This window comes from Glycine max, chromosome 6, assembly GCF_000004515.6.
Source record: "Glycine max cultivar Williams 82 chromosome 6, Glycine_max_v4.0, whole genome shotgun sequence".
NCBI classification, from domain to species: Eukaryota; Viridiplantae; Streptophyta; class Magnoliopsida; order Fabales; family Fabaceae; genus Glycine; species Glycine max.
Window position 1 is genome coordinate 4,190,067 of NC_038242.2, and position 26,278 is coordinate 4,216,344.

A 26,278-nucleotide genomic window follows, 5' to 3' on the forward strand; every position below is an offset into this window, starting at 1 on the left:
TGTTTGGCGGGGAGAATTTAAAACTTAAAAATAATGAAAGTGGGAGAAAAAAAAGTAGTGAAACATAATAACAAAAAAAGGTAAAATTATATATTTTTGTTTTCAGCTTATCTTTAGTTCTCAATTTGGTTCTTCATTAATCTAATTTACGAATTGAGTCCTCCTATCTTATAAAATCATGTAATAAGTGACATGTTATGTGACCGATCCTTATTGAATATGGAATGTGTTATTATTTTTATTGATTAATTAGAACATGACACGTGATCGTTATCATCCAATAAGAACGTGACAGTGAATATTTTTGTGTAACGTTCAACGTCAATTGTGAGACTTGAAAGACCAACATTACATGATTTTACAAAATAGGAGGATCCAATTCGTGAATTAAATTATGGGAGATCAAATTTATAATTTAGCCTAAAAAATATTATTTAATTCAAGTGAAATAAAATGAAAAAAATATAAAATATTTTAATAAAGTATTTTGATAAGTAAAAAAGAATTTAATAGTAAATAATTTATATATTAGTATTATTTACTATGTATTATTAATATTATTTGCTATTATATATATAACTAACGAAATAAAATAGAAATGTAAAATATTTGATGAAGAATTTTTTTATAAAAAAAGTAAAAATAGATAAATGAGTGAAAATAAATATAAAAAAATATTACAGTTAATTTCACAAATTTTAATATTATTTTTTCTCTAAATCTTCTTTGTCAAGCAAGTAGAACAACTAACTAATTTTCATCTTTTTTCCTTTTTCCAATTTCTTACATACTAAACAAACATTAATGTTCTACTACCTAGGTCCAAAATATGCATGAAGACCAGATATTTTTATTGAAAACAATAGTGTTTTCTTCATTAAAAAGCAATAGTGTGTTTTAATAGGGTAGATTGGCGTCACCAAATACTATAGTAGAAAAATACATCAAAATTAATAATACTATAGATCATACAACCAACTCTTTATTTACTCGATCTTTAAAAAAAAACTCTTTATTTACACGTACATAGCATGAATCTATAGTCTAGTTAAATTAAATTTAATATACAATATACTTAATAAGTTAATATCTTAAAAACATTTAATATTTACTCTATTCGAATATATAAATTTATATGAACAACAAATAAAAATATAGAATTATTCTTCCTTTATCGGTTAAGAGGCATCTATAACTATTATAAAAGCCATAATTTTATTTGATGTGATATTTCTTTTTGGACATTTTTACTTTTAATTATTATAAATTATTACAATATTTTATTTTAATTTTCAACAACAATTACATCTTTCAAAACAAATTATATCTAACTATAGGTAACTTTCAAGTAATTTTCAACAACAATATGTGCTTTTTTTTTATTAGTACATTTTTTCTAAACTTTTTTTCATTAGTCTCTATAATTAATTTGAATTTTTTAATTCATAAAATTTACATTTTCATTCTTATCATTAAAATTCTTTAACTCAGGGAGTTAAAAAAATTAATAGTATGAACCTTCTGGAAATAAAAGTGCAAACTTCAAAAAGTTCAGTTGAACTAATATCCACTTATTGAATAAATTTGAAAATTATGTAATCAAAAAAAAAAAAAAAAACTAATGAGCAGTGTTGTCCCTCGATTACTTTTAGGAAATTGCTATTTGCACTCCTCCTTACTTGTAATAGAGTCCCCTTTCTAATTTTCCTCCCCATGATACCCTAGAAAATAATTTCAAGGTCCATGTGATTTTGCATCCCCCTGCCCCCTCTTCAATCAACCACCACTTACTTCGACTAAGAGAGAGATAGAGATAGAAAGAGGTGGTAGGCGGTTCAAAGTGCTACGGTGGCTTACTAGCTTGATGGCCTTTTCAGAGGTTGGTGAATGATACTGGTTTTGGATGTCCTTCGAATATGCTGATGCTGAAAGAATGGTTGATCCAGGGAAGATGACACCATAACCATGTGTGCCACATGGGTGCCACGTGGTTCGTTCTTGAGGTGGTTTCATGGTTTAGGGTTGATTGATTCTATGGTGTCGCTGTTGGGTTGTTAATGGATAGGAGAGCGTGTTTATTGGTTTTTTTTTTCTTTTTCTTTTTCTTGTATTACACCTTGTCTCTCCTTATTTTTTCTCAAAATATATATACACAAAGTATTTTCTAAACTACACTTATTGAGATTTTTTTAAATTAAAATTAAATTTTTTTTATATATATATTTTTAAATTAATTCCCTTTTTTTATAAATATTATCTTCACATTAAAAAAAATAAAACTTTTAATGTTATTATTTTATTTTTTAAATAATGAATTTTTTTATTTAATTATTTATTAACAGTTTTAAAGTAATTAATTAATAGTCTTAAAATAAATAAATAAAAGATAAAGTGATTAAAAAATAGATTGATTAAAAATATTTATTTATTATAATTTTTAATTTGAAAAATTAAAAATTATTTTATGCATTACAAATAATATAATATTTCCTTAAAAAATCAATTTTTTATTCTCAAATATAAATATAAATTTAATTATTTTTTCCTTGTTTAATGATATTAGGTTAAAAATATTTTGTATTTAATAAAGATTGCATTTAATATCAAATTGTAATGAAAGATAATTTAGAAAAAAATAATAAATTTTTTAATTAAAAATTACACAATTTAAGTATGAATTAAGTTTTTTTCTTCTTCTTACGAATGAGAACAACAAAAATACTAATTAGTAAAAACATCTATATCATTAACTTCCATCTACCCGTTTAAATTCCGTGTTTATATATTTCACGTCATGTTTTATAAATGTCACCAAATATACTCATATATGTTTGTGCATATCACCCGTTGTGTGAATTAATTAGTATAAAATTGTTTGGTTTAATTAAACTTTGATTTCAAATATGATTCTTGATGCAGTTACATTAAGGAAAACTTTGACATTTATAGTGATACTCAACTAAAATAAAATTGCTTCCTATATAAAAAAAAAACTAAAATAAAATTGCTTATGATAAAAGATATATATAATCTATACCAAAACTACATGCACAGACAAACATTTGAAAATTTTGGTGCGTTACAATGTGATGCTAATTGTGTGTAGTTTGTAACAATAACAGTAAACAAATGATTTGTTTATTTACATTTTAAAAAATTCTTATTATGACTTTAGAGAATAAAAGAAGATATTGTTTTTAATTTTCAAAACACAAGAAAAATTATGTAAAGACAATAATAGATAGAAAGAGAAGGAAGGGTGAAACTGTAAAGACAAAGAGAGAGAGAGGAAAAAAGAACAAAGAAAAAATCCCAGCCTTTTTAGACATCTAAAAGTAAACAAATCTAACGACCCAAAATATATTTTTTATGATAGGATTTTGAAACGACAAACTTAATTACAATTACAAAAAATAAAAATAAAAGGTAAATGTGATAAACAAGCCTTAAAGGTACTAAAATTATATTAAATTAAAATGTAATTAAATCTAAAATATTTTTAAAAAAAAATTATACCAATCATAAATTATGTAATTAAATTCACATAAATTATTATAAAACTTTCTTAAATTCTAAACACAACGTTTAGTATAAATGATAATGATTTATGTTATTTATTCAAGTGATTCAGGATTTAAATGTTGATTGACCTTTGATATAAAATAAATCATATTAAAAAAATTAATTTTAGACTTAAAGTCTCTAACAAAATTCAATAATTTATTTTCGATGAAATTACTAATATCATAATTAAAGGAAAAAAAAAAACCGTTCTATAAACGTCCAATCCATGATTTTATTTATGAATCCTTCATAGTCACCATTGATTGCTTTGGTGGAACCTACCTGTCATTGTATAAGGAATCCGCTTGGTCATTTCTTTCTTAATTTGAGTGGTTTTCTTGTATCATTGTTACTGATGCCGGAGACAAGTCCTTCGTCAGGCACCACCTTTCATTGTATTGTTATTGTTAGTTTGTTTTATTTCTATCCAAAAAATACTATAGTAATTTGTTTTATTTCATCGTGGAATCCAAAAATATTGTAAATCATACTTCATGGTTAACTGGTTATGCATGAAAGTAACTTATTTTTAGTAAGGTTGCATGATAAGTTCTTTTACAAATAATTATATTATTTTAGTGACATTAAAGATTATTTTGGGTAAAATTAACCGTTGAAAGCTGAAAAATTAGATTATTAAATAAAAAATATTCAGTAAAATTAGTTATTAAAGTAACTGAAAAAGTATAAAATGACTAAAAAATAATAAAATTATAATTTATTTAAAAATGACAAGAAAAAAATTGATAAATATATTATAAATAAAAATAAAAGAAAGTATAAAAAACTAAAAATTAACGTGTTAAAAAATATTATTTTAAGTAATGTTCAAAAAATAGAGTTACTAAACATATATAATAATTTTTTATTTCAATGTAATTAAAATATACAATAATTTCAATTAAACATTTAAGTAATATAATTTTATCACCATGTCATTTAAGTAGTTCTATAATTTTATCAGCATGCCATTAATCAAAATATTAAATTGTTGAGATTTATTTCATTTTAGTAATTTAACCCCAATTTAATACTAATAATAACATACAGAATCATATTGAATATAAATATAAACTTCTTTTACATTGATGGCCTATCTTTATTAATTTTGGAATGTTACTTGAAAAATAATAACTATTCATATCAATAACACAAATAAATCTGTATTTCGGATTCCGTGGAAATTTTCATAAATGGGTTTGTTTGTATTTTATTTGGTACATTTTATTTTGTTTTACTTTTAAACGAATTAAGACAAATATTTAAATTTACTATTGATACTTAATTAAGACAAATATTTAAATTTGCGGTTGATAACTTTTTCAAATTTTAATCAGTAATCTATTATTTTTAAGACATGATAAATACACAACAGTTCTTACAAATGTATGTAGGACATTATGTTGTGAGTAATTATCTCTATTGTTATAACATGTTATAAATGATGTTAAAGAGAGATATGTAAAATAGTTTAATGTAGTTTTACATCGTGTTTAATTACAATCACAAATTATAGTATGATTTATTTAAGATAATTAATTTAAAAGTCAATAAATTAATTATAATTAGATGATTGTATAATTTTTTTTACATTATCATTTTATAATCTTTTTCAATAACATTTAATTATTTTTAATATGAAACATGCTAAAAAAACTAACAAACTAAATCAATGTCTATTTTATTTATTAAAAAATGAAGTTAATATCCTGTACTATTTTTTTTTATAAGAGAAGAACTGCAAGCATCGAGTCCCTTTAAGTGATTAATATTAATGGAGTCTTTCTTTATTGTCTTAAAAATTGAAATCAGAAATGAAAATGCTCATCTCATCAAAGACAAGACATCATCCTTTGTTTGGTTCCCATTAGCACCACTTTTGTAGACGGAAAAAGAGACAGGAACCACTAAGCACCAATTTTCAAACTCAACACGCCGAAGCACAATTTTAAAAACAAATAAATAAAATAAAAACAATTAAATAAATATCAGGTTAAACGCCGTCGTCCCCATCGTGCATTCTCTAACTAGCTTTCGGCAGAGAAGCGAAAGACACAACACTTGAGAAAAACCAAATATCTCATCAAAATAGTTCCTAGATCCGATCCCATATTCATTTTCAGACCATTTCCACATTTTGGGGAAGGAAGAAATAAAGAAAGAAACCCTCTGTCTTGGTTTTACTTTCACCCTAGGGTTTCTCTCGCGCGATCGACACCTAGGGTTTGTTAGGTGTCCCAATTTCGGTGCTGCATTTGTTTCAAGCATCGTCGTTCCGATTCTTTGCGCGGGGAAGGCGATTTCGGAAACGGCGATTTCAATAATGAGCAGCAGTTGTGTCGTTTGACGAAATGGACAGGGTTTCGCCGAACCGGCGTCGTTCCGACGGAGAGAGTAGTTCTGCTTCCGCTGGGGACACTCGCCAGAAGCGCGCCAGAGTTTACTTCGATTTCGAGTGAGTTTAAGTGCGAGTCATTGGCATTGGGGATTCGTTACCTTTAATATGTGGTGTTCTTCGCTAGGGTTCTGTTTCGACTTACAGTTGATGTTCATCTCTGAATTGGGAGAATGGCAACTGCTTATGTTATCGAGATATGTGATATATTGGATTATTGATTATTCATTTTGTTTTGCAGTGGCACTCATTGTATTGTGAAGTGTTCAAATGCTGGGAATTCCAGTGCATCTGTTGAAGAATTTGTGGATTATGATAATTTTCAAGGATCCTCTCTTCTTCGATCCAACGATGATGATGCTGGCGAAGAGAGTAACTTCGACGAAGGAGATGGTAATGACATCTCAAAAGTGGATGATCTAGAGGTCAAGATGGATCTTACGGATGACTTGTTGCATATGGTAATGTTTTGGGAAACGAATAGTTCTTGTGCTATTTGTTGTCAGTTTAATCGTTTCGAACTCTCTTCTTACCTTTACCATTGTAATTTAGGTTTTCTCGTTTTTGGATCATCCCAATCTCTGCAGAGCTGCTAGAGTTTGTAAGCAGTGGCGGACTGCTAGTGCTCATGAAGACTTCTGGAAGAGTTTGAATTTTGAAGACCGGAACATATCTGTAGAGCAATGTGAGCCTGAGTGTATATATTTCATAATTCATAATTTCATGATAAATTGTTATTTGTAAAAAGTAAGTGCCTTTTAGCATTTAACTATGGGAATTGGAAATAGTGCTCCGTGCCCCTTGTGAACCTGTAAATGTGCTGATATAAGGCTTGTGTATTTACAGTTGAGGACATCTGTAGGCGTTATCCTAATATAACAGCAATCCGTATGTCTGGTCCTGCCTCTAACCAGCTTGTCATGAAGGCCATCTCTTCGTTAAGGTCGGTAGCTTCTGCTGCTGTATTTGGGTTGCCAATCAAGTTATTTATGATTCATGCTCATTCTTTTCTTTTTAACTGTTTTCAGAAATCTTGAGGCTTTAACATTGGGAAAAACTCATATAATGGATAATTTTTTCCATGCTTTGGCCGATTGTTCTATGTTGAGAAGACTAAGCATCAATGATGCTATACTTGGCAGTGGTCTGCAGGAGATATCAGTCAACCACGACAGACTGTGTCATCTCCAATTGACAAAGTGCCGTGTGATGCGTATGACAGTCAGGTGCCCACAACTTGAAATTATGTCATTGAAGCGTAGTAACATGGCACAGACTGTGCTCAATTGTCCCCTTTTGCAAGAGCTTGATATAGGCTCTTGCCACAAACTTCCTGATTCTGCTATTCGTTCAGCTGTTACGTCATGCCCACAATTAGTTTCTTTGGACATGTCTAATTGTTCGAGTGTTAGTGATGAAACATTACGGGAAATATCACAGAATTGTGCTAACCTTAGTTTTCTTGATGCATCGTACTGCCCCAACATATCCTTGGAGGTACATTTTAGAGTCTATAATCACTTTTTGACTATATAGATTCAATCTTCCCTTTTTAACATGTTTTTGTTTCCTCTTCAAAGACTGTTAGACTGCCAATGTTAACAGTTCTGAAGCTTCACAGTTGTGAAGGCATCACTTCTGCCTCTATGACTGCAATATCTCACAGTTATATGTTGGAGGTGTGCATTTTGTCCATGATGCTGATATTAATATCTCAATTCCTGAGCTAGACTTGCAAAGTGAGAAATGACGTTACTGCTTTTGTAGGTTTTGGAGCTTGATAATTGTAGCCTGTTGACATCAGTGTCTTTAGATCTTCCCCGCTTGCAGAATATTAGATTGGTACACTGTCGCAAGTATGGCTTTCTTTCCTTTGTTTCTTGTTTTGCATGTTTCTCTAATGCTTCTATTCACACTGTATTCTTGAGTATTTTCTTTTCTAATTACCTTTTTTAAATTATTGTTCTTGTCAGATTTGCTGATTTGAACTTGATGACCCTAATGTTGTCTTCTATTTTGGTGTCCAATTGCCCTGTGCTCCATCGTATCAACATCACTTCAAATTCACTTCAAGTATGTCATAATTATGTCTGTCATTTTTTTTTCCCATAGTGTGTATACTATAATAGGCTAAACGATGGAATTTGTGGCAATGCAGAAATTAACAATACCAAAGCAGGACAGCTTAACCACATTAGCTCTGCAATGCCAATCTTTACAAGAAGTGGATCTCTCTGAGTGTGAATCTTTGAATAACTCTGTATGCAATGTTTTTAATGATGGTGGAGGTTGCCCGATGTTGAAATCGTTAGTTCTTGATAATTGTGAGGTATATTTTTGGTATTTAGTGTTCATTTTCCCAATTTTGCTTGTGCATGATTTACACAAGTAGTATCAACTAATGAGTGTCATGTATTGTACTTTTGTTTGTAGTCATGTTATTCTGTATATCGCATATTGTGAATTTGGCCTATGGAGTTGTTACCTATAACTTATTTATTTTTTAACTCCAACCTATGGTGTTTTGATGAATTCAGAGTTTGACGTCAGTTCAGTTCATCAGTACCTCTCTAATCAGTCTTTCGCTTGGTGGTTGCCGTGCAATAACTAATCTTGAACTCACATGCCCTAATCTAGAGAAAGTTATTTTGGATGGCTGTGATCATTTGGAAAGAGCATCATTTTGTCCAGTAAGTGATATTGATTGCCTTATATTCTATTTTGCAAGAGATTAAACTTGTTAATTCTTTATGCTTTTTGATTTGAACATTTAGCATACTGCTAAATCGATAATTAAGGCTACTGAATATATGAAGTTTTCTGGTTGTGGGTTTTCCTGACCATGTTCTTTAATCAAAAGTTCATACTTTACAACACAAGAAATCCTGATCTTTCTCCCTCATACACCGCAATCCTGTTTGCATGTGATTAACTTTTATTAATCTGATTAATTAGCTAAAGGCTAAGTTTTTTCTTTTCTTGACTCGCTTCTCAGGTTGGTCTTTTATCTCTCAATTTAGGAATATGTCCAAAATTGAACACACTCAGCATTGAAGCACCGTTTATGGTTTCACTTGAGTTGAAAGGATGTGGTGTACTATCTGAAGCATTCATTAATTGTCCACTCCTAACATCTCTCGATGCTTCCTTTTGCAGGTTATTTTGTACATTATTTTCCCATTTATCTTCCTTTCTAAAGAATTCATTAATTGTCTCTTTGAACATCTCCAGAGTGTTCCTTTGGCATTGCTGACTGACTTTTACTGTCTGGAATTACAGCCAACTAACAGATGGTTGCTTGTCTGCAACAACTGTCTCATGCCCACTGATCGAATCATTGATATTGATGTCATGCTCTTCAATTGGTTCAGATGGTCTTCGATCTCTGTATTGTCTTCCAAATTTGATTGTTCTTGACTTATCATACACTTTCTTGGTGAACTTGCAGCCTATCTTTGATTCTTGTTTGCAACTAAAGGTTAGAGTTACTGAAGAATGGTTTGTTATTCTTGAATATGTTTTTTTATCATAAGTAGTGGCTAATGAGCTGGGTTTTTACTAGTTTTACTATTCTAGTACTTGACTTAGAATAATTGTACTCATCTTATAACATCATATCCTCTCATAATTTCAATGTCTTTTCTCATTCCACCATATTTTGGATAATTTGACATTTTATATAATTATTATCTTCATTTTTTCTGATAGTGCTACATTTTTCTCCTGTTTCATGAAGGTTTTAAAGCTGCAAGCATGCAAATATCTCACTGACACATCACTTGAACCTCTTTACAAAGGAGGTGCTTTACCAGCACTTCAGGAGTTGGACTTATCTTATGGAACTCTTTGTCAATCAGCCATAGATGAGCTTCTTGCTTACTGCACAAACCTCACTCATGTGAGCTTGACTGGCTGTGTGAATATGCATGATTTGAATTGGGGAAGTAGTTGTGGGCAAAGTGACAATTTCCCTGCTGTAAACACCCCATCTAGGGCAAGTTCTAATGAGAATATCCCTGAATCAAGTGAGCAATCCACTCGCTTACTGCAAAACCTCAACTGTGTTGGATGTCCAAATATTAGGAAGGTTGTCATTCCATTGAGGGCAAATTGTTTTCATTTGTTATTTTTAAACCTTTCACTCTCGGCAAATTTGAAAGAGGTTGATGTTACTTGTCTCAACCTATGCTTTCTTAATTTAAGGTATGGTTGGCTCTCCAATAAATGTGTGTTGGCTTCTATCCATCTCATATCAGATAAGATAATGTCTTAAATTCTTTGTTCAGCAATTGTTCCTCTTTGGAAATTTTGAAGCTAGAGTGTCCAAAATTGACCAGTCTGTTCCTTCAGGTATTAAGTCTTACCTGCTAGTTTTAATCTATTGATGCATTTTTTAATTTTGAATATTGACACTTCAGTGTTGTCTGGTCTTGTTATTTTATCTATGTTATAATAAATTACGTATTATGTAGGTTATCTTTTCTGCATTACAGCTTTTATCAGCCAACATTTTTACCTAGTGAAACTTATGACATGTTTGAAACATTAACCTGCTTTTGCATCATTGATTTTATTTCACTTACTACATATTTACTTCATTCTCTTGGCTTGGATTGTCTGCCTCCTTTAAAACCTTGTATAATTGAGTATTTTCCTGTTTATAAAGGTTTTTAATTAACTCTAGAGGGTTGCATAAGTCTTTATAGAAACATGTTTGGATTTGCGATTGGCTTTTTGTGCTCCACCTGAAATGTAGCTTGTTTGAAATGTATCTAGCATATTGTGTTAGGATCCAATTGCAAGGTATGAGACTTGAGTCCCGCATTGAAGTATAAGATTCTAGTGTAGTTTTACAAGTCCTTGGCCTTTCGAACTAAAATAGCTAACTTTTGTAGTGTCCTTATCAATATAATTTACAATCAAAATTCAAAATGTTGCACCTCACCCTTTATTAATTTGTGTCAAACCTCTTTGTTTCATTAATTTTTGGTGTTTGGTAATTTGGGTTTTCAGTCTTGCAATATTGACGAGGAAGCTGTTGAAGCTGCCATATCAAAATGCTCTATACTGGAGACCCTTGACGTTCGCTTTTGTCCAAAGGTGAGAGAGCAAACTCAATTTTTGTGATATTCCTTCATCGCGTGTTGTCTTAGGCTTTTAGCAATTTTAACTAATTAACCTGTTCTTACATAATGATAGAATAGTGCTTGAGCATTGTTGTTTTTGGTCATGATCTTCAACTAATTATAGTATACTTTATGGTGCTTCATAGATAAGCTCAATGAGCATGGGAAGATTACGCACAATTTGTTCAAGTTTGAAGCGAATATTCAGCAGTTAGTCAACTCTTGTTACCATGATCAAGGATATAAAAAAAAAAATCCCTAGTGCTTCACTTGGATTGAAAGCGCGCTTGGTAATAAATTTGATTATTTCTTCGTGGTGTTGTAAATGGCTAAATTTTAAATGTTTGTTTGGCATATGGAAATCCGTTCTGTATTTGCAATAATTTATCTTTGTTGTACCCGTATTCTTGTAAAATCAACATTTCAAATTTAAGCTCTCTTTATTCTGAAGCAGTTTAATGTATCCATGTTGAAGAATAAAGGTAGCTTTGATTCTTGTCTTATTTTTTTTCAGTTTTTTGTTTAAAAATTGTTCCCTAAAATAATTTTACACAATAATCAATTTCTCCTCCAAAATTTATTGATGTTTTCAAAACAAGTGCTTTAAAAAAGAAGCAAAAACAACTGAAGAAATGTTCCCATTTAAAATTAGGAAACTAATAAGGTCTAAGTTTCTGATGATTATTGCAGTGTTACATTGCAATGGTTTATCATTATGCAGTAAATTATGTATCATTATCAATTACTACAAAATATAAAAGTAAGGCATAGTCCGTAAATTTATGTATCTTGTTTGTATATCAAGGTGCGGTTATTATCATTAGACCCAATGGGGGGAATTTAACACCCGCCTATTATGACATAAGGTAAGGTTTTTTCAGTTTTAATGGTAAAAATTGATCGCAATATTTTAAACTGTTATATTTAGACCCAATGTCATTTTCCTCCACGTATTACCTCAGTTGTTCTTTGTAAACAGTTTAAATGTATATGTTTTAATATTTTTTATGTATTATTGTTATTATTAAAATATATTAATGTTAAATTAATTTTACATAATATTTTTCTATAAATTTATTCTTTTATTGAGTTAGACAATTAGTTTTAAATTAATTTATTTTACTGAACAGATTGTCATTTAAAATAATTTTTAAAATAAAAAATGTCAAATAACTTTTATTTTATTTTTAACAAAATCACATTTGTAGTAAAACTCTCAAATTTCTAATTTAGTATAATCTCCTACACACATAAAAGATGTTCGAGTCCTAAATATAAAATTGCATTAAATATTCAAGAGAACGTTGTTGCTTTTAGTGGTTTCTACCAAAAAAGACTTAAAATAACCTTTAAATTGCAAATAAACAAAAATAATTTCAGGTTTTAAATCGATTTTAGTTTCTTGCCAATGGCTCCTTGTGGTTCTTTCCTAAAGAAAAAAATGGGGTGAAGGAATGATGCATCGAGTTAAGATAGGAAAACTTTTCAAATTTTAGATCACTCAGAAAATTTATATCTTACCTAATCCAAAATAAATGAGTATGTATGGGGTGCAAACATCGGCGAGTTTGTTAATATATTAAAAAAGTAACTTTATCTTTAAAAAAATAACTTTTTATGTAAGATAATCTAGTAATTATTATTTAAAAATAAATAAAAAAACAAATAAATTTATGTCTGGTTAGAGTCATGCAAATTGCTTTTTTCTAAAAATAATCAGTTGATTTTAAGAAACTATTCAAAATAGCTTTTTTTAATCCGATTTTAAATTCCTTTAGATTTCTGATTATTTTGAAAAACTAAAATAAACACATGAAAAACTTTTAAAAGTGATTATTTAAAAAAAATTATGAAAAAAACGTAACAGACTCGTACAATTTTTTATATTTTTTTTATTTCGATACACAATGCTATTTGTGTTTTAAGGTTCTGCCTTGGGAACATAGGTTCCGTAGTCTTAACTATGCTGGCTACTCAAAAGCGAGCAAGTATGTTTAGGTATTCATAGTATTGATTCTAGTTGCTTTAAATCAGGGTCCAAACTCCCTGTTTCCTCGTCTTCCGGTTCCCTGTATGAATCAGCTATAACCTTTCCTTTACTCAGCACATCAGAAGGTACGGTTTGTAAGAGGCTGAAACACAAAGCTTCGTTAGAATCACATCTTTCTCAGTCATATGCGTCTATAGGTTATGTTTGGATAAAAGTTGTAAACTTAATTTTAGCACATTTCTGGATTAGACACAAAATGAAGAAGGAAAAATTTCTTATTTTAGGAGTAAAAATATTTTTGAGCTCTTCCAACTAATATCCAAACATACACTAAGTTGGTATGACACGCAGAAATATGTGCAAGAGGCAGAAATGATATTATGGGCAAGAAAAACAACAAAAACTACACAAATCACCTGTCCAGAGCGCCAAGGGCAGAATTGATTTTTGCCTTCATTGATTTGACTGAGGCTTCAGGATCATTTCTTGATGCATGAAGAAGCAAGGAATCAAGTTCTTCCAGCGACCTTCACAAACAAAATTCTTTCAGCTGGGGTTTGAATTTTTCATTTTGACAGAATTTATTTCTGTACAGCATATGGCTCAATGGCTAATTGTGATAGTCAATTCATGCATTTTTTAAAGGAAGTGGGTTATAATACCTCAGACATTCATCAACATCATTGAATGCCGTTTTACCATTGCCACTGTCAGATGCATACTGTGCCACCTATAGAAAGATTGTGACACTCTAATTAACTTTCATACACATAAATATGCCATGAAGTGAATGGCGATAGACGTGGAGAAGGAGAAATAGATTATCCAAAGATTGATATCAGCAATGGCATAAGCTTTGAACAACAATCATTGAAGCTGTTGGTTGTTCTGTGTTTGTTTAGGAGTCTTTTGAAATTTGCTTGATAACAAAGTCAAGTATGGCTGTATCAAGTACTTTGCAATGTTCTATCTAATGGAGACAGCAACAACCAAAGTGAGTAGTTTCCGTATCAAATAGAAGCTTGCCATCAGACTTTAAAATTTTGGGGAACTGTGTATATGAAAATGCTCGCTGTAAATATATGAATACTATACTCAATAATAAGAAGGAAACCTCATAAAGCTTTTAAATGACTTAATAGTGGGGGGTAAAAAAAAAGAAAAGAAAAGATCGATAGATAAAATACATTATCACATTCATAATAAGAACTAAGAAGTTGAAGGAAGGCTTCACTTACTGCTCTAATATTTACACGAAGTGATGCTGCAGGCCCAGAACGAAGTAGAGACCGGCAGAGGGCAAATTGGGGTTCCTCATCCTCTAATGTTTTTTCTGTAGTGGCAGAAAGAAAAGCCTTAGTAAGTAAACTTTATATTACCTTCAAGTTATTATTGCTGCAAAACATGTCACATGAACACCTATAGCTTAATAATAATAATAGCGAGATAAAATGGAAAGGAATGACTTCAAAATGTTGAATTCAGAGATTTTCTAATGTCTAGATATCTAGCATGACAAAGGCATTACCTAAGTCCTTGATCTGAAACTCTGTAAGTATGACAGCTGGTATATAAACCTCCAGAGGATCAAGCTTTTTTCTAGAGCATTTCAGAACAAATTTATTAGATTTAGAATCAACACTCTTCAGATTCACTATATTGATTTAACCACAAATTATAAACTAGAAAATCCAAAACCAAGAAATAAATCAAATATCCCCTCTCCCCAAATTCCTGCTTGTATAAAAAAATAAATGAACAAATAATACACGCACAAACAGGTTTAATTTACACAGTTAACCAATCCTAACATAATTTTGTCATCTATGGGAATTTTGTTTACTTTTATAATACATGAACGTATCTTAAAAATAATTTTCAATTGGTTGATAGTATAAAAACTCTTTATACTTTAGGTACATACAAATTAAACTCAAATCAAATAATAAGTTGTCTTCAAAGAATATGTATGGTTAAACCATCTCAAAGCAAGTCAATACGATACATATTAAATTGCGAATAATAATCTACGTAAAGATAATAAAATCTTGTGAAAACTAATTAAAGGAACTAACTAACATAACAGCTAAGTAAAGTAATTATAATTATAGGAACTAATTAACCGTTAGAAGAAATCCATGACATGGTGCATTATGATTCATACCTCTTAACATACTTATCGAAAGGACTTGCTAGGGCAGTATCACCTGCAATGTGGAAACAGAGAGAATCATAATTTTTTTTTTTGATAAGCAGAGAGAATCATAAATAAAACCAATCGAAGATGTGAAAAAAGAAAGGGTGAAAGAAAGACGAACGGTTAGGAATGAGAAGCAAGTGGGAGAGAACAAGAGACAACGACACCGTGCGCCGCCCTTCACGCCATGTGGGGGGTGACACTGCGCACCTCACACGCTTCGCCTTCCAACTCCAACGATGCAAGGGCTTCTTGTTACTGCTAACATGCGCTGGGGTGCCTAGTGACGCCATGTCCACACAACATCATACTCTTTCGCGGCGTTCATGTATTGCCGATAACGTAACCGATTCGGTGGGTCCCACTCTTATCCTCTTAGTCGGGTCTTGTCTTCCCACAGTGTTGCAATTTGCAGATATACCCTTACCATTCCTCATGATTATTCTATTTACTCTTATTTTTTATTTACTTTTAAAATATTTGATATAAACTATTTTCTTATAAGGACAGCGAGAGAACCTTTCTCATAGAAGAAAAAAATTACCATTAAATTTTATTTTGAATAACTAATATTAAAATATACTATTAAATATATTTTTTGTTTGTTTTGAATTACTATTTTTTTTAAGTCATCTAGTATATATTAAATTTATCCCTCTTCCTTGTATAAAAATCACTCCCTCACTTCAGTCACTTGCTCCCTCCTTGTGAACAGTAAAATTCTGTTTTCTGCGTTGACTTTCATTTGTTGGACAACAACAAAATTTAAATTTTACATGAAAAATGTTTAATTAATACTAATATAGTGTATCTGTTAAATGTTTAATTAATGTGACGTGTTACGTACTTTTTAAATTTAAAGCACGTATTGTTTTACATGAAAATCACAATATATAATTACTTGTAATATTATTTTTGGAAAGTTTGAGAATCGTTTTTATAAATAATATTTTTAATTTCTTTTTAAAATTAATAGAAACAATTATTCCTTTAAAATAAATAGAATTAGACAAACATTTGAAAATGAAATTATTTATCAAATATAATTAGTTCAATTAATTAAAATAGTTGTAAAATATATTCCTTTTGTTTATAAAAGCCGGCCAAATGATTTGAAGCTGTTAAATTGTATTTAAAAATTTTATTATATTACAAGTAAATCAAGTTTAACATCTAAGATCTATACAATTTTGATAAAAACCGTAGTAGATCTCAATCTTTTAACAATATACCAGCAACCAAAAATGAATTTGCATCCAGTGTATGTTACAATTACAACTACAACTAAAATCATCGACTCATCATAACTTAAAAAAAGAAAAAGGAATAAAAAAGACAGCTATGAAACTTTGCATTATTTAACATTTTTTAAACAATAGCGTATGATAATAATTTCTTCAGTCTCTCGTCCTTTTCGAACAATATAATGAATTTTGTTTTCCAATTTGAACAAACCAAATATAACCTCACCGACAGAAAATGATCTAATTTGTTTGGCAATACCAACTTCATTTTATATATTTAATAATGGAAATTCACTTGCTTTAATCTTATAAAATTTCCAGAATCGTTGAGAAGTAAGAAGGTGCCAAAAAAAAGGGAAAAAAATAAAAATAAAGTTGAGAAGGACCACTCGGTTGGTGGAATTTCATGCATTTTATTATTTTGAAGTTTGAAGCTGAAGGCACCAGTTTGAGGCAGACATAACACAGATCCGTCTTGAACTTCTCTGTGTTCTGAAACAGCAACAATGGCAAAAACCATGACTATGTGGTTTCTGTTGGTCACTCTTTCCTTCGTTTATGCTGCTGCCACTGCTAATACTCAAAGTAAGTCCAAAAAAAGTCTTTTTTTTTTTTGTTCTATCCAGTGGTTTTGGTTTCAGATTTGGAATGTAACTGTTAGTGTCTGGGGTGCAATATGTTTGATCTGCCTTACAATCACTTTAAGATGTACTTTTTATTTTCTATATTTTGACTTTAGTCTTTCAGATGCGTCCCATTGTAGCTTCTTCTTATTCTGGATTGCATTTTTGACATTTTAAATGAACTGAGTGTGTCTGTCTACAATGCCAGTGATGCTGTCAGCTGTTCTATGAGTAGATCTCAATTGCTTAGAGCTATCGTGTATTTTTGGTCTCTCAGGGGATTTTTTTTGTGTGTGTGTTCTTTGCTAGCATGGAAATTGGTGCCATGTTGGATCTTGCATATTATGGTGGAAATGTCTGGTGATTCTTGATTTAGACGACCAACCATATTGTCTTCAGCTTTAAAACTCGTTAAACTTTGTGTTTTCACTTTCCTATTTGTGCGGTATTGATTCAATAATGTGCATCTTATGTGTATAATGGCAACAACCCATTTGAGGCTTACTGTTTTCGAGATCTACTTCAGTCATTTCCCCTAGATTGATTTTGTCAAAATATAACTTTTGTTGTCTTTGGCGTTTCTAGTTCTAGGAATGAAATAGAAGTGTGGATATGATTGTAAAAAGATGAAGTTGTAAAGTACATGATAACCAGGTGGCTTTGTTTGTTTGAAAATGAAACTTTTTTTAGGAGGTAAGGAGCAAACAAGGTTAAAAAATGGTCATCAACCACAATTGCAGTTGCAAACTCAAGGTTTTTGGAGTGTATGCAACTTCAGCAGTCACATCTGTCCTTGATTTTTCGCATTTCAAGGATTGTAACAAAATACCACAGTTTAAAATCTTGAGAGAAAATGAATTGACTTCTGTAAAAGATTATGATTTTATTAACTTTTCTGCACTTACCCTCCAATTCCACTGTCATTAGGTATCCAAACAATAATTAGTCGTTTTCCTTTCTTTCATTAGCTATAGTGTTTTGTAAAGTGATGCCTGTGGAAATGTCATTAGGATTTAATAAATGGAGCTCTTAAATGGTGACCGCTTTTATATTAACATAGACTGCTTTTGGATTTAGCAATTTGAAATTATATGTTGGTTCAGAGTAGGAGAACAAGTTTGGGCAAATGAATCTCTAGCATTCATAACGGCCACTGTAAATCTGAATTTATCAGAGATAAATTATCTGTATAAGCCACACTTTAGTTGTCTAAGAAAGAGAAAACATTATTTGTTGCTTTAAAACAAAATCCTGACTGATATTGTTCTCAGCGTGGTAGAAATGACTGGCAACCTTCATTATATTTGTCTTAAACGTGTTTGCCAGATGGTAGGTTCTTCTGTGGGGGAATATATTAATATTTAGCAGTACATGGTTTATTAATTGAAGTTTTCTAGTTCTTTCCTTCTTTGGGATTGTGATATATCATACACGTATGAGATGATATGTTAGTTTATGTTTCACTAATTGTTTTTGTTTGTGACTGTCGAACACGGTTCATAAAACTTAGTTCATGTGCCTTGCCTTGCTTTCTTATCCTTAGCTTGAGACTACATATTTTGACGTTTTCATTGATTATACAAATGACTACTTCCTCAATACAAAGCCTCCTTATGGGTTAACGAAAGTTCCCAAGTACATGGTCTCCTTCATTGTTTTATTTTTTTTCCTTACTGTATGATTTGATGTCTCACTCTAAATTTATCTTGCATTTACTAGTATCTTCCCATTTCTGACATAATGAACAAAACTTTGCAGTCAAAGTTACTAACAACCCTGCGGACAAGTTGGTAGTTGCGATTAACGAAAACAGAACTGCTCACAAGGTGTCAGCCTTAACGGACAACCCGGGGCTTGCGTGTATTGCTCTACAATACATTAAGGCATACCAGGGTGAATGTGATGCTGTGGGTGGATCTGATGGCAAGAAACCTCCTGAATCTCGATTTGCTGAAGTTTTTGCTCCAAACTGTGGTGTTGAGGCATCAACTCTTGCTCCTATAACGGGTCGTTTCCTGGCGTGCCAGACTAAGTATGTCCATGCCCCTGAGGCATTTTCTGATATCCTCATAAGGAACCAACAGAGCTTAGACATACTCTACAATAATAATCACACTCAGGTTGGTGCTGCTGTCACAGGTACTGATGGGGGCTCTCCTTACTTCTGGTGTGTGTTGTTTAGCAGTGGCAAACCCAACAAAACATTTACTTTTGAGAGTGGTGTGGCTAAAATAACAAAACCCGGTTGCTTTAGTGGAGCTAATGATGAGTGCAGTGGTGCTAGTTATTGGTCACCACTCAATGAGATGTGGGTATTTGCCACTTCGCTTTTGATTGCAATGGGGTTTGCTTTAACATTATGATCATAAACTGAGATAATTTGTATGATCTCTCCCCTTTGGTTTAGATGCCTTTGCAGTCTTTGATGTATATGAAAGGCTTGGCCTCAGCTATTCTTTTTCCCCCCTTGCTTGATTTTGTAATTTGTTAAGAGATTCATGGCAATTGTTTTCCCAACTTTCTTATTTACATATAAAATTTGTGGTATTGGCTCTTGCAAATTCTCTAATGTGATGGGACTACAAGTTTTCTTTTTCTTTATTTTTCCTTTAAAAAAAAAAGAGAAATTAAGCTACATTAACAAGATTTCTATCCCAATAATAGGGATTTGGATCTTTGAAAACATATACTAACCCTCATAAAATAAGGATTAAATGGGATCACTGCATATTTATAAATTAATGTGTGTGTATATATATATATATATATATATATACGAGGAATCAAATTATACTAACGTAATTTTGACCAATTATTATTTTATTTAATAATTTTTAATTGGATAATATTCTCTTAAATTTTACTTTTTGATCGAAGATTATGGTTTATATATACAAAATTTTATATTAATCTAAAATTATTTTTTATTTCATTCATATATATTAAAATCGATAAAATATAATTTTTTTAAAATATACTAAAATATAAATTATTTTATTATCTTTTTATTGTTATTCAATTTTAACAAAATTTAATACAGATAATTTTGATAATATGTAGATATACTTTAATAGTCGGTGTAACAGTTGATCAAATTACATCAATGTAATGACAACTATTACACCATTTTTATAAGTTGATATAGAATGCAATTTTTATTTTTATTAATCTAACTGTTAAATTATATCTACATATTACTAAGATTGTTTGTGTCAAATTTTATCAAAATTGAATAACAAAAAAGATAATCAAATGATTCATATTTTAAAATATTTATATTAAGTTAATTTTAATATATATGAAAGAAGTAACACGAATGCTTCTAAAGTTTCACGAAACTTAGTTATCAATTATTACCTTTTTTTTTATAGCTAATTATAGTATAGAGAAATGATAGAGATATACCCTTTTATTCCAAAACTATTGCTTTTTAAAATTAATGCATACAGCTTAAAAAATATTTAATGCTACTTATAAATTATAATACTTAAAATACTCTCATTTAAAATGTATTATAAGAGTGCTTGTGGAGTAGGACATAATTGCTAAATAAGTTTACATGGAAAAACATTAAAAAAAATTAATGAAACTTGAAAATTTTAAAACATCAATAGTTTTAGATTGAAAGAATCGCTTTTTAACACATTCATTTTTATTAGTTAAAATTAAAATTTATTAAAAAAATATAAAAATTTGTAAGTCTCACCTCTTATTTAACAAAAATCTATTATATTTCATAATTTTCAATAAATTTTAAGTGATAGTCTAATATTATAAAATTAGAATGTGTTCAAAGAAAAAAATTATTAGATGATTAGAAATTATCATAATAATACATGTTAATTATTACATGTATCTATTTAAGTGTTATTAATTATTTATTATAAATTATAAAATTTAAATATGTCATTTAAATATTGGTTGAAATCAGGGATAACTAATGGTATAAAATTGGCTAATAATTTCACATCAAGAGTATTTTAGAGAATATATTTCAAACGTCCCTCTTACACCAAATAAGCTTTAGTAATCACCTCTTATATTTAGCCAAGTTCTATCAAAATAGGTTTTGAGATGAATGAACTCTTTTTTTTTTCTCTCTCAAATTATGATCACAAAATGAGTATTGAGTTCAACACTAGAGCAGAGGAAAAGAAAAGAATTTCTTACATAATTTTCAACATCTTACAGATATTACGCTACAACAAGAGCGAGTTTCTTTCCATCACAGAGACGATTTAAATTTCAAAATAAGAAAAAGAACAGTAAGAATGGCAAGAATACCGCCAGAAGAACCAATGACTCTATGAATCCAGTAACGATCAAACCCTGCAAAGCTCCTGTCCATGGAAGCTGATAAAGCTATGCCCAAAGTCAATAGAAAGAGCAGAAAAGGTAACAAAACATCAACGTTGATGGGTTGCTCCTCATCTTCCAACTCACACTCTGCTTTGCGGTCTATATAGAGAGGAGAAGCCACAGCCAGAATCGCCAATCCTATGGCAGCCAATCTCTCATATGATGAAAATCTGCTTCCCCTTCTGCAACCTCTAAATTCCATTCACTAGATTATCACTCACCTTGGTTCTCTCTGTGGGACTGGAGGGGAACTGTGGGGAAAAACCACCCAAATGTCAATTTTAACATCAATGTTAAAAGGCTTCAGCTACACTCAGTCACTCACCTTTTCTTTTTCTCATTCAAGTACTAGTTTTTTGTTATTATGGTACAAAAGTTTAGATGAACTAGGTAGGTTTTGAGACTTAAAAAATAATACTCACAAAGATATGAAACTCGAACTTACTAGATGTTTGAGATATAACTCGTATTCTTATCGATTAGACCAACCTCGCTCATTCAAGTATTATTATAGCATCACTTTGGATGAGGAAAAATAGAAGACAATATGCTAACATCTTTAGAAAGAATCGAAAAGATCAATTCAAGCCTAGCTTAATGATGTCCATATTTGACATGAATAGTATACTATCACAGGTTAATTATTTACAAATAAAGTGCTTTTTGTCTTGGATACTGTTAGGAAAAGTAGTACAGCATTTTTCTATTCCAAAAGATGAACAAGATATAAAGTGCATGCGGACTAGAAATGGTGTGTTGCTGATAAAGCTACGCTTGTTAAATTGTAAGGATGTGAATAGGATTCTCCATTAACAAAGCACAATATTCGCTTCTCTGCCTAAATTTCATTTGGAATTTGATGCCGTTTCTACTACTGTGGATGTCCGTGCAACATCGATTTTAAAGAAATGCAGAAGCTTCACGAATGTCTACAATACGTCATAAATTCGAAGTTGAATTGAAAGAATTCTAGGAGCGAAGATATATATAGCTTGAATAAAGAAAAAGGAGCAGGCTAGAAAAATGTTCTCAAGAGAAAAAAAAATTCCCTTTTAGTGTAGCAGCGGTTGAAAAGTACGTGGATTTAGACTGAATTTTGTAAATAAAAGGTATTGAAGTTAAATGATTAATCTAATGTCCGTAAGTTGCTAATTCTATTAAGGGTTTTACTTAATTGTCATTTCCATTTTAAAAAGTTAGAGTTGGATTCTTTATCCTTCATTTGTCAACAAAGAACAAAAGAGTGAATGAAGGATTAGGAATGAACGGTAAAAGATAAAAGAAAATATACTTGGATTCTTTATCCTTCGTTTGTCCATATAAGCTTCGTAGATTTCTAACCACATCCTGCATTTTAATTAAAGAAGTTAGCAACTTATATGTTAAAATTAATTTATTAGTGAATGGAGATTGCTATCACATACCTATTATCACAAAAAAGTTGTTATCACTGTAGCTTTTATTAGTGAATCACCTAATGTTATTGTCATAATAGATTAGGTGAATATTACCACGTATTTGTTATCACAAACTTCTCATTATGCTACTCTACTTTTAAAAAAATTCTTCAAGGAGATGAGTTAGCATATGTGCATTCTTTCATTATATTTGATAGTTATCAGTGATGTGATATAAATTAACTGGTCTGTTTACTCTGTTAGGATATGATCATCTCTTAATTTAGCATCTTGTTTGTTTATCTTTAACATATTGATGCCTTAGTTAGAACCTCACTCCTTATTTTTCCTTCTTGTTGTATGTTTGCCTATTTATTTCTAGATGACAGGTTCTTCGATTCATTTGGGGATTGAGATCCTTCCTGTCAGTTTCGAACCAAGCAATGATGTTAGGTCCTGTCTGTTGCTTAATTTTCAAATTTTGATAATTTGAAAGAAAAAAAAACTTTTAACTAATGATACATAAAAATATAATTAACTAAACAATTCAACTGTGTTAGTAATTTATTATCTTATAGTGAGTCATAAATTCAATTTCTATTAAAACACTTTTATACATAAATGTCTTGTTTATACGGAGTGATCAAAACTGAAATCGCAGATTTAAAATAAGAGGCACCAAAACTGTAATTTAACTTTTATAAAATAATAACTTTATCTTCTAAAATTAATTTTAATCCCTTTAATGATGAGATCTAGAAGTGCAAAGCCAGCAGTTTATTTTGAAACTGCAGGGAATTCGATTCCCATTTCAGCAAAGATCCTGATGTAGGTCAATTATTTACTTTTTCATTTTCGGTAAAATAAGCATTTTCTTAATATTATTTGTAAAAAAAGGTGCTATCACGATGCTTCATAAAGTCAGGGACAGGGAGACTTGAGAGAAGGAATTGGGATCATGCCATTCGATGTTCAAATCCGGTCAAAATAAAATATAATCCTTTCATTCCTGAGGGTCTTTCTTTTTGTTTAACTAAAATGGAGACCGACAAAATTTAATTGAATTACTAGTATGATTATTCTGTAATCCAATCCAGTCCCCAATTTAAATAAGGACCTTAAGTTTATTGACTAAGAAGACCATAGGATTAAAAGAAAAAACACAATAGGACTGTGGAAGCTTGAGCCTTGAGCTTTCAACAGCAAACTCCATAACTCTAAAATCTCTGGAATCATAAGCTCAAAAATTGTGTTGCCTAGAATAGAACTATCATAATCGGGATGGAACGTATCTAAATTAATAAACAGACACAGAGGCACAAATAAACTCTCCCATGTTCTATTTAGCATCAGCACCAGATGTCCTTGACCTGTTCCCTTGAAACCGTGTCAACCATTTCTTCTGTGAAGTAGTAAGGTTAGTGGAGTGCAATGGTGCTGCAAGGCCTTGTTTGGATTGTTCTGTGACTGGAAGCTCAGCAGGGAGTGCAGAAGCAGTGCTGGTGAAGGCATTTAGGACCAAGAATGCTAGGATGGGAGAGAGATCCAGCGTTCCTCCCAGAGGGGGAATAAGTCCACGGAATATGTTCAGGTATGGGTCACATATGGTGCTGAATGAAACAATAATCATTTTATTTAACACTTGCAAATTCTTTAAATGAAATCTGCTTATACTATCATTAACAAAATGGTAAATCTTACTAGGGTTTATATATGTATAGTTTGGGGAATACGAGTGACCCTATCCCTAGGTCTCTACAGATAATATTGTTCTCATTTCAATCCTTATCATCATCACGTATAAAGACCGAAATTTACTTCCCATAAATATTAAGAGTGGTAGGTTCAGTCATCAGTGTATAAGATATTTACTCAATAAAATAACAGAATCAAACGTTTAATCGCATAAAATATCCTGCTAACTAAAACACAACTCATATATTTTTGTTAATCAATAATTAAAGGTATGTTCGTAATTGGCAGTAGTTCGACTAACAGAAAAGGCTTATCTCGAATCACATCAATGAGAGAAGTGATCTTGCAATAAAATTGGCCATGTGACAACAATCCAATTGAACACTGAATGATATCCTACCTAGGAACAAAAAAAGAAGAAAAAAGAGAGAAAAGGTTACTCACCTGAGAGGACTAACAATGGAAGGAGGAGTGTTGGGAAACCATGTCAAAACAAGCCTGACAATGAGCAAAGTGTTGTAAATGTTCAAGAAATTCAGAACCCCATTCGCCACCACCAGCCCTGCCACCGAATCCCCAGGCAAAACGGCAGCGAAATTATGACCAGAAACCAACCTCACGTTCCTTTGCTTCCCAATCTGAACCCAAACCATCAATAATTAATAACATTATACATAAGACGTACTTCTCATTCATCTTTTCCATATAAAAAATATCAAGAAAGCGGAAGTTTTGAATTACGTACCTGCACGCAAAGGGTGTGAAATTCGGAGGGGAGAGAGAGAATTTTGTTGAGGAAAGAGTTATGAGAAGCAAGGGAGTGTAGAAATCTGAAAAAATTGTCAGCGGCAGTGGTGAATGATGTGTGGAGGTGTTGGGGTGGTGAAGAGAGGAGAGTGGGGAGTGCAAAGGGCATTTGAGCATTTCCCCAACAATTCGAAAGCTTCTTAGTATCAATCTCGGTGGACGAGTCGTTGGCAGCCATTCTTGAGTTGAGGAAACTCAAAGCAGCGTTCTATCTATCTATCTATCCATAACAACCTTTGGAGGCAAAAGAGGATAACGCTATGGATTTTCAGGGAAAAGATAATCCTCTCAATCTAAAACAAATAAATAAATATCTTCGTCTCTTCTCACAAGAATGACATGTCAAAAATCAATTGTTAGTAGTATTCTTTTCTCAATTGTTAGTAGTATTCCTTTGGTAAATATTTTTTTCTAAATTATTATTTAGATTTAATTTTATCTTTTTTAATTTTTGTTATTAAATTTAATCATTTAATTTTAAAAATCAATTCAATTTGTTCTTTTAATTTTTTTTTTCAATTTGATTATCTAATTTTTAAAATCAAATCATTTTTTTAAATACATATTTTGTAACTATTCAAAATCCGAAAAGAATGATTTTAAAAATTCGATCCTCTAATTATTAAGTGATTTTAAATCATTAAAAAGCATAATTTCTTTTAATTTAAACAAAATGATAAAATTCAATCAATTTAAAAAATTAAAGAATTAAATTATTTTCGGATCAAATTGAATTAAAAAATAAATTAGACAACTAAAAACTAATTTAATCCCATAAAAAATAGGGAAACAATTAAGGGAACGAGTAATTTGATTCCTTGCTTGCCTACCCACAATGTTTGAAATTTCTTTATTTATTATTTATTTTATACTCCTATATG

The 26,278-nt window shown here is 30.6% G+C and overlaps 4 protein-coding genes and 1 long non-coding RNA gene across 5 annotated transcripts; 2 read left to right on the top strand and 3 right to left on the bottom strand.

Moving 5' to 3' along the window:
- The first annotated feature begins 5,561 nt into the window (after positions 1–5,561).
- On the top strand, positions 5,562–11,588 carry LOC100786178 (F-box/LRR-repeat protein 15). The gene is made up of 16 exons (XM_003526008.5): positions 5,562–6,019; positions 6,201–6,420; positions 6,512–6,644; positions 6,806–6,902; positions 6,988–7,456; positions 7,540–7,638; positions 7,727–7,815; positions 7,933–8,032; positions 8,118–8,288; positions 8,497–8,649; positions 8,955–9,115; positions 9,239–9,437; positions 9,696–10,162; positions 10,246–10,309; positions 10,973–11,059; positions 11,232–11,588. The coding sequence occupies exons 1-16, from the start codon at positions 5,916–5,918 to the stop codon at positions 11,298–11,300; spliced, it is 2,682 nt and encodes an 893-aa protein (XP_003526056.1). The 5' UTR covers positions 5,562–5,915; the 3' UTR covers positions 11,301–11,588.
- A 1,363-nt stretch (positions 11,589–12,951) lies between these two features.
- LOC100787776 (uncharacterized) lies at positions 12,952–15,678 on the bottom strand. Its single transcript, XM_003526010.5, has 7 exons — positions 15,394–15,678; positions 15,240–15,282; positions 14,604–14,674; positions 14,314–14,408; positions 13,738–13,805; positions 13,492–13,602; positions 12,952–13,217 (listed from the first exon to the last, which is right to left on the bottom strand). Exons 1-7 carry the CDS (start codon positions 15,563–15,565, stop codon positions 13,088–13,090), a joined length of 690 nt encoding a protein of 229 aa, XP_003526058.1. The 5' UTR covers positions 15,566–15,678; the 3' UTR covers positions 12,952–13,087.
- Positions 15,679–16,856: 1,178 nt separating this feature from the next.
- Positions 16,857–19,700, top strand: LOC100789560 (SCP-like extracellular protein domain-containing protein). The gene is made up of 2 exons (NM_001317478.2): positions 16,857–17,101; positions 18,898–19,700. The coding sequence occupies exons 1-2, from the start codon at positions 17,023–17,025 to the stop codon at positions 19,500–19,502; spliced, it is 684 nt and encodes a 227-aa protein (NP_001304407.2). The 5' UTR covers positions 16,857–17,022; the 3' UTR covers positions 19,503–19,700.
- Positions 19,701–21,305: 1,605 nt separating this feature from the next.
- On the bottom strand, positions 21,306–22,783 carry LOC102659395 (uncharacterized). Its single transcript, XR_005891945.1, has 2 exons — positions 21,944–22,783; positions 21,306–21,749 (listed from the first exon to the last, which is right to left on the bottom strand). It is a non-coding gene; the product is annotated as an uncharacterized lncRNA (long non-coding RNA).
- A 917-nt stretch (positions 22,784–23,700) lies between these two features.
- LOC100791676 (uncharacterized) lies at positions 23,701–25,728 on the bottom strand. The gene is made up of 3 exons (NM_001253961.3): positions 25,336–25,728; positions 25,035–25,228; positions 23,701–24,505 (listed from the first exon to the last, which is right to left on the bottom strand). The coding sequence occupies exons 1-3, from the start codon at positions 25,573–25,575 to the stop codon at positions 24,235–24,237; spliced, it is 705 nt and encodes a 234-aa protein (NP_001240890.1). The 5' UTR covers positions 25,576–25,728; the 3' UTR covers positions 23,701–24,234.
- Between the last annotated feature and the right edge of the window lie 550 nt (positions 25,729–26,278).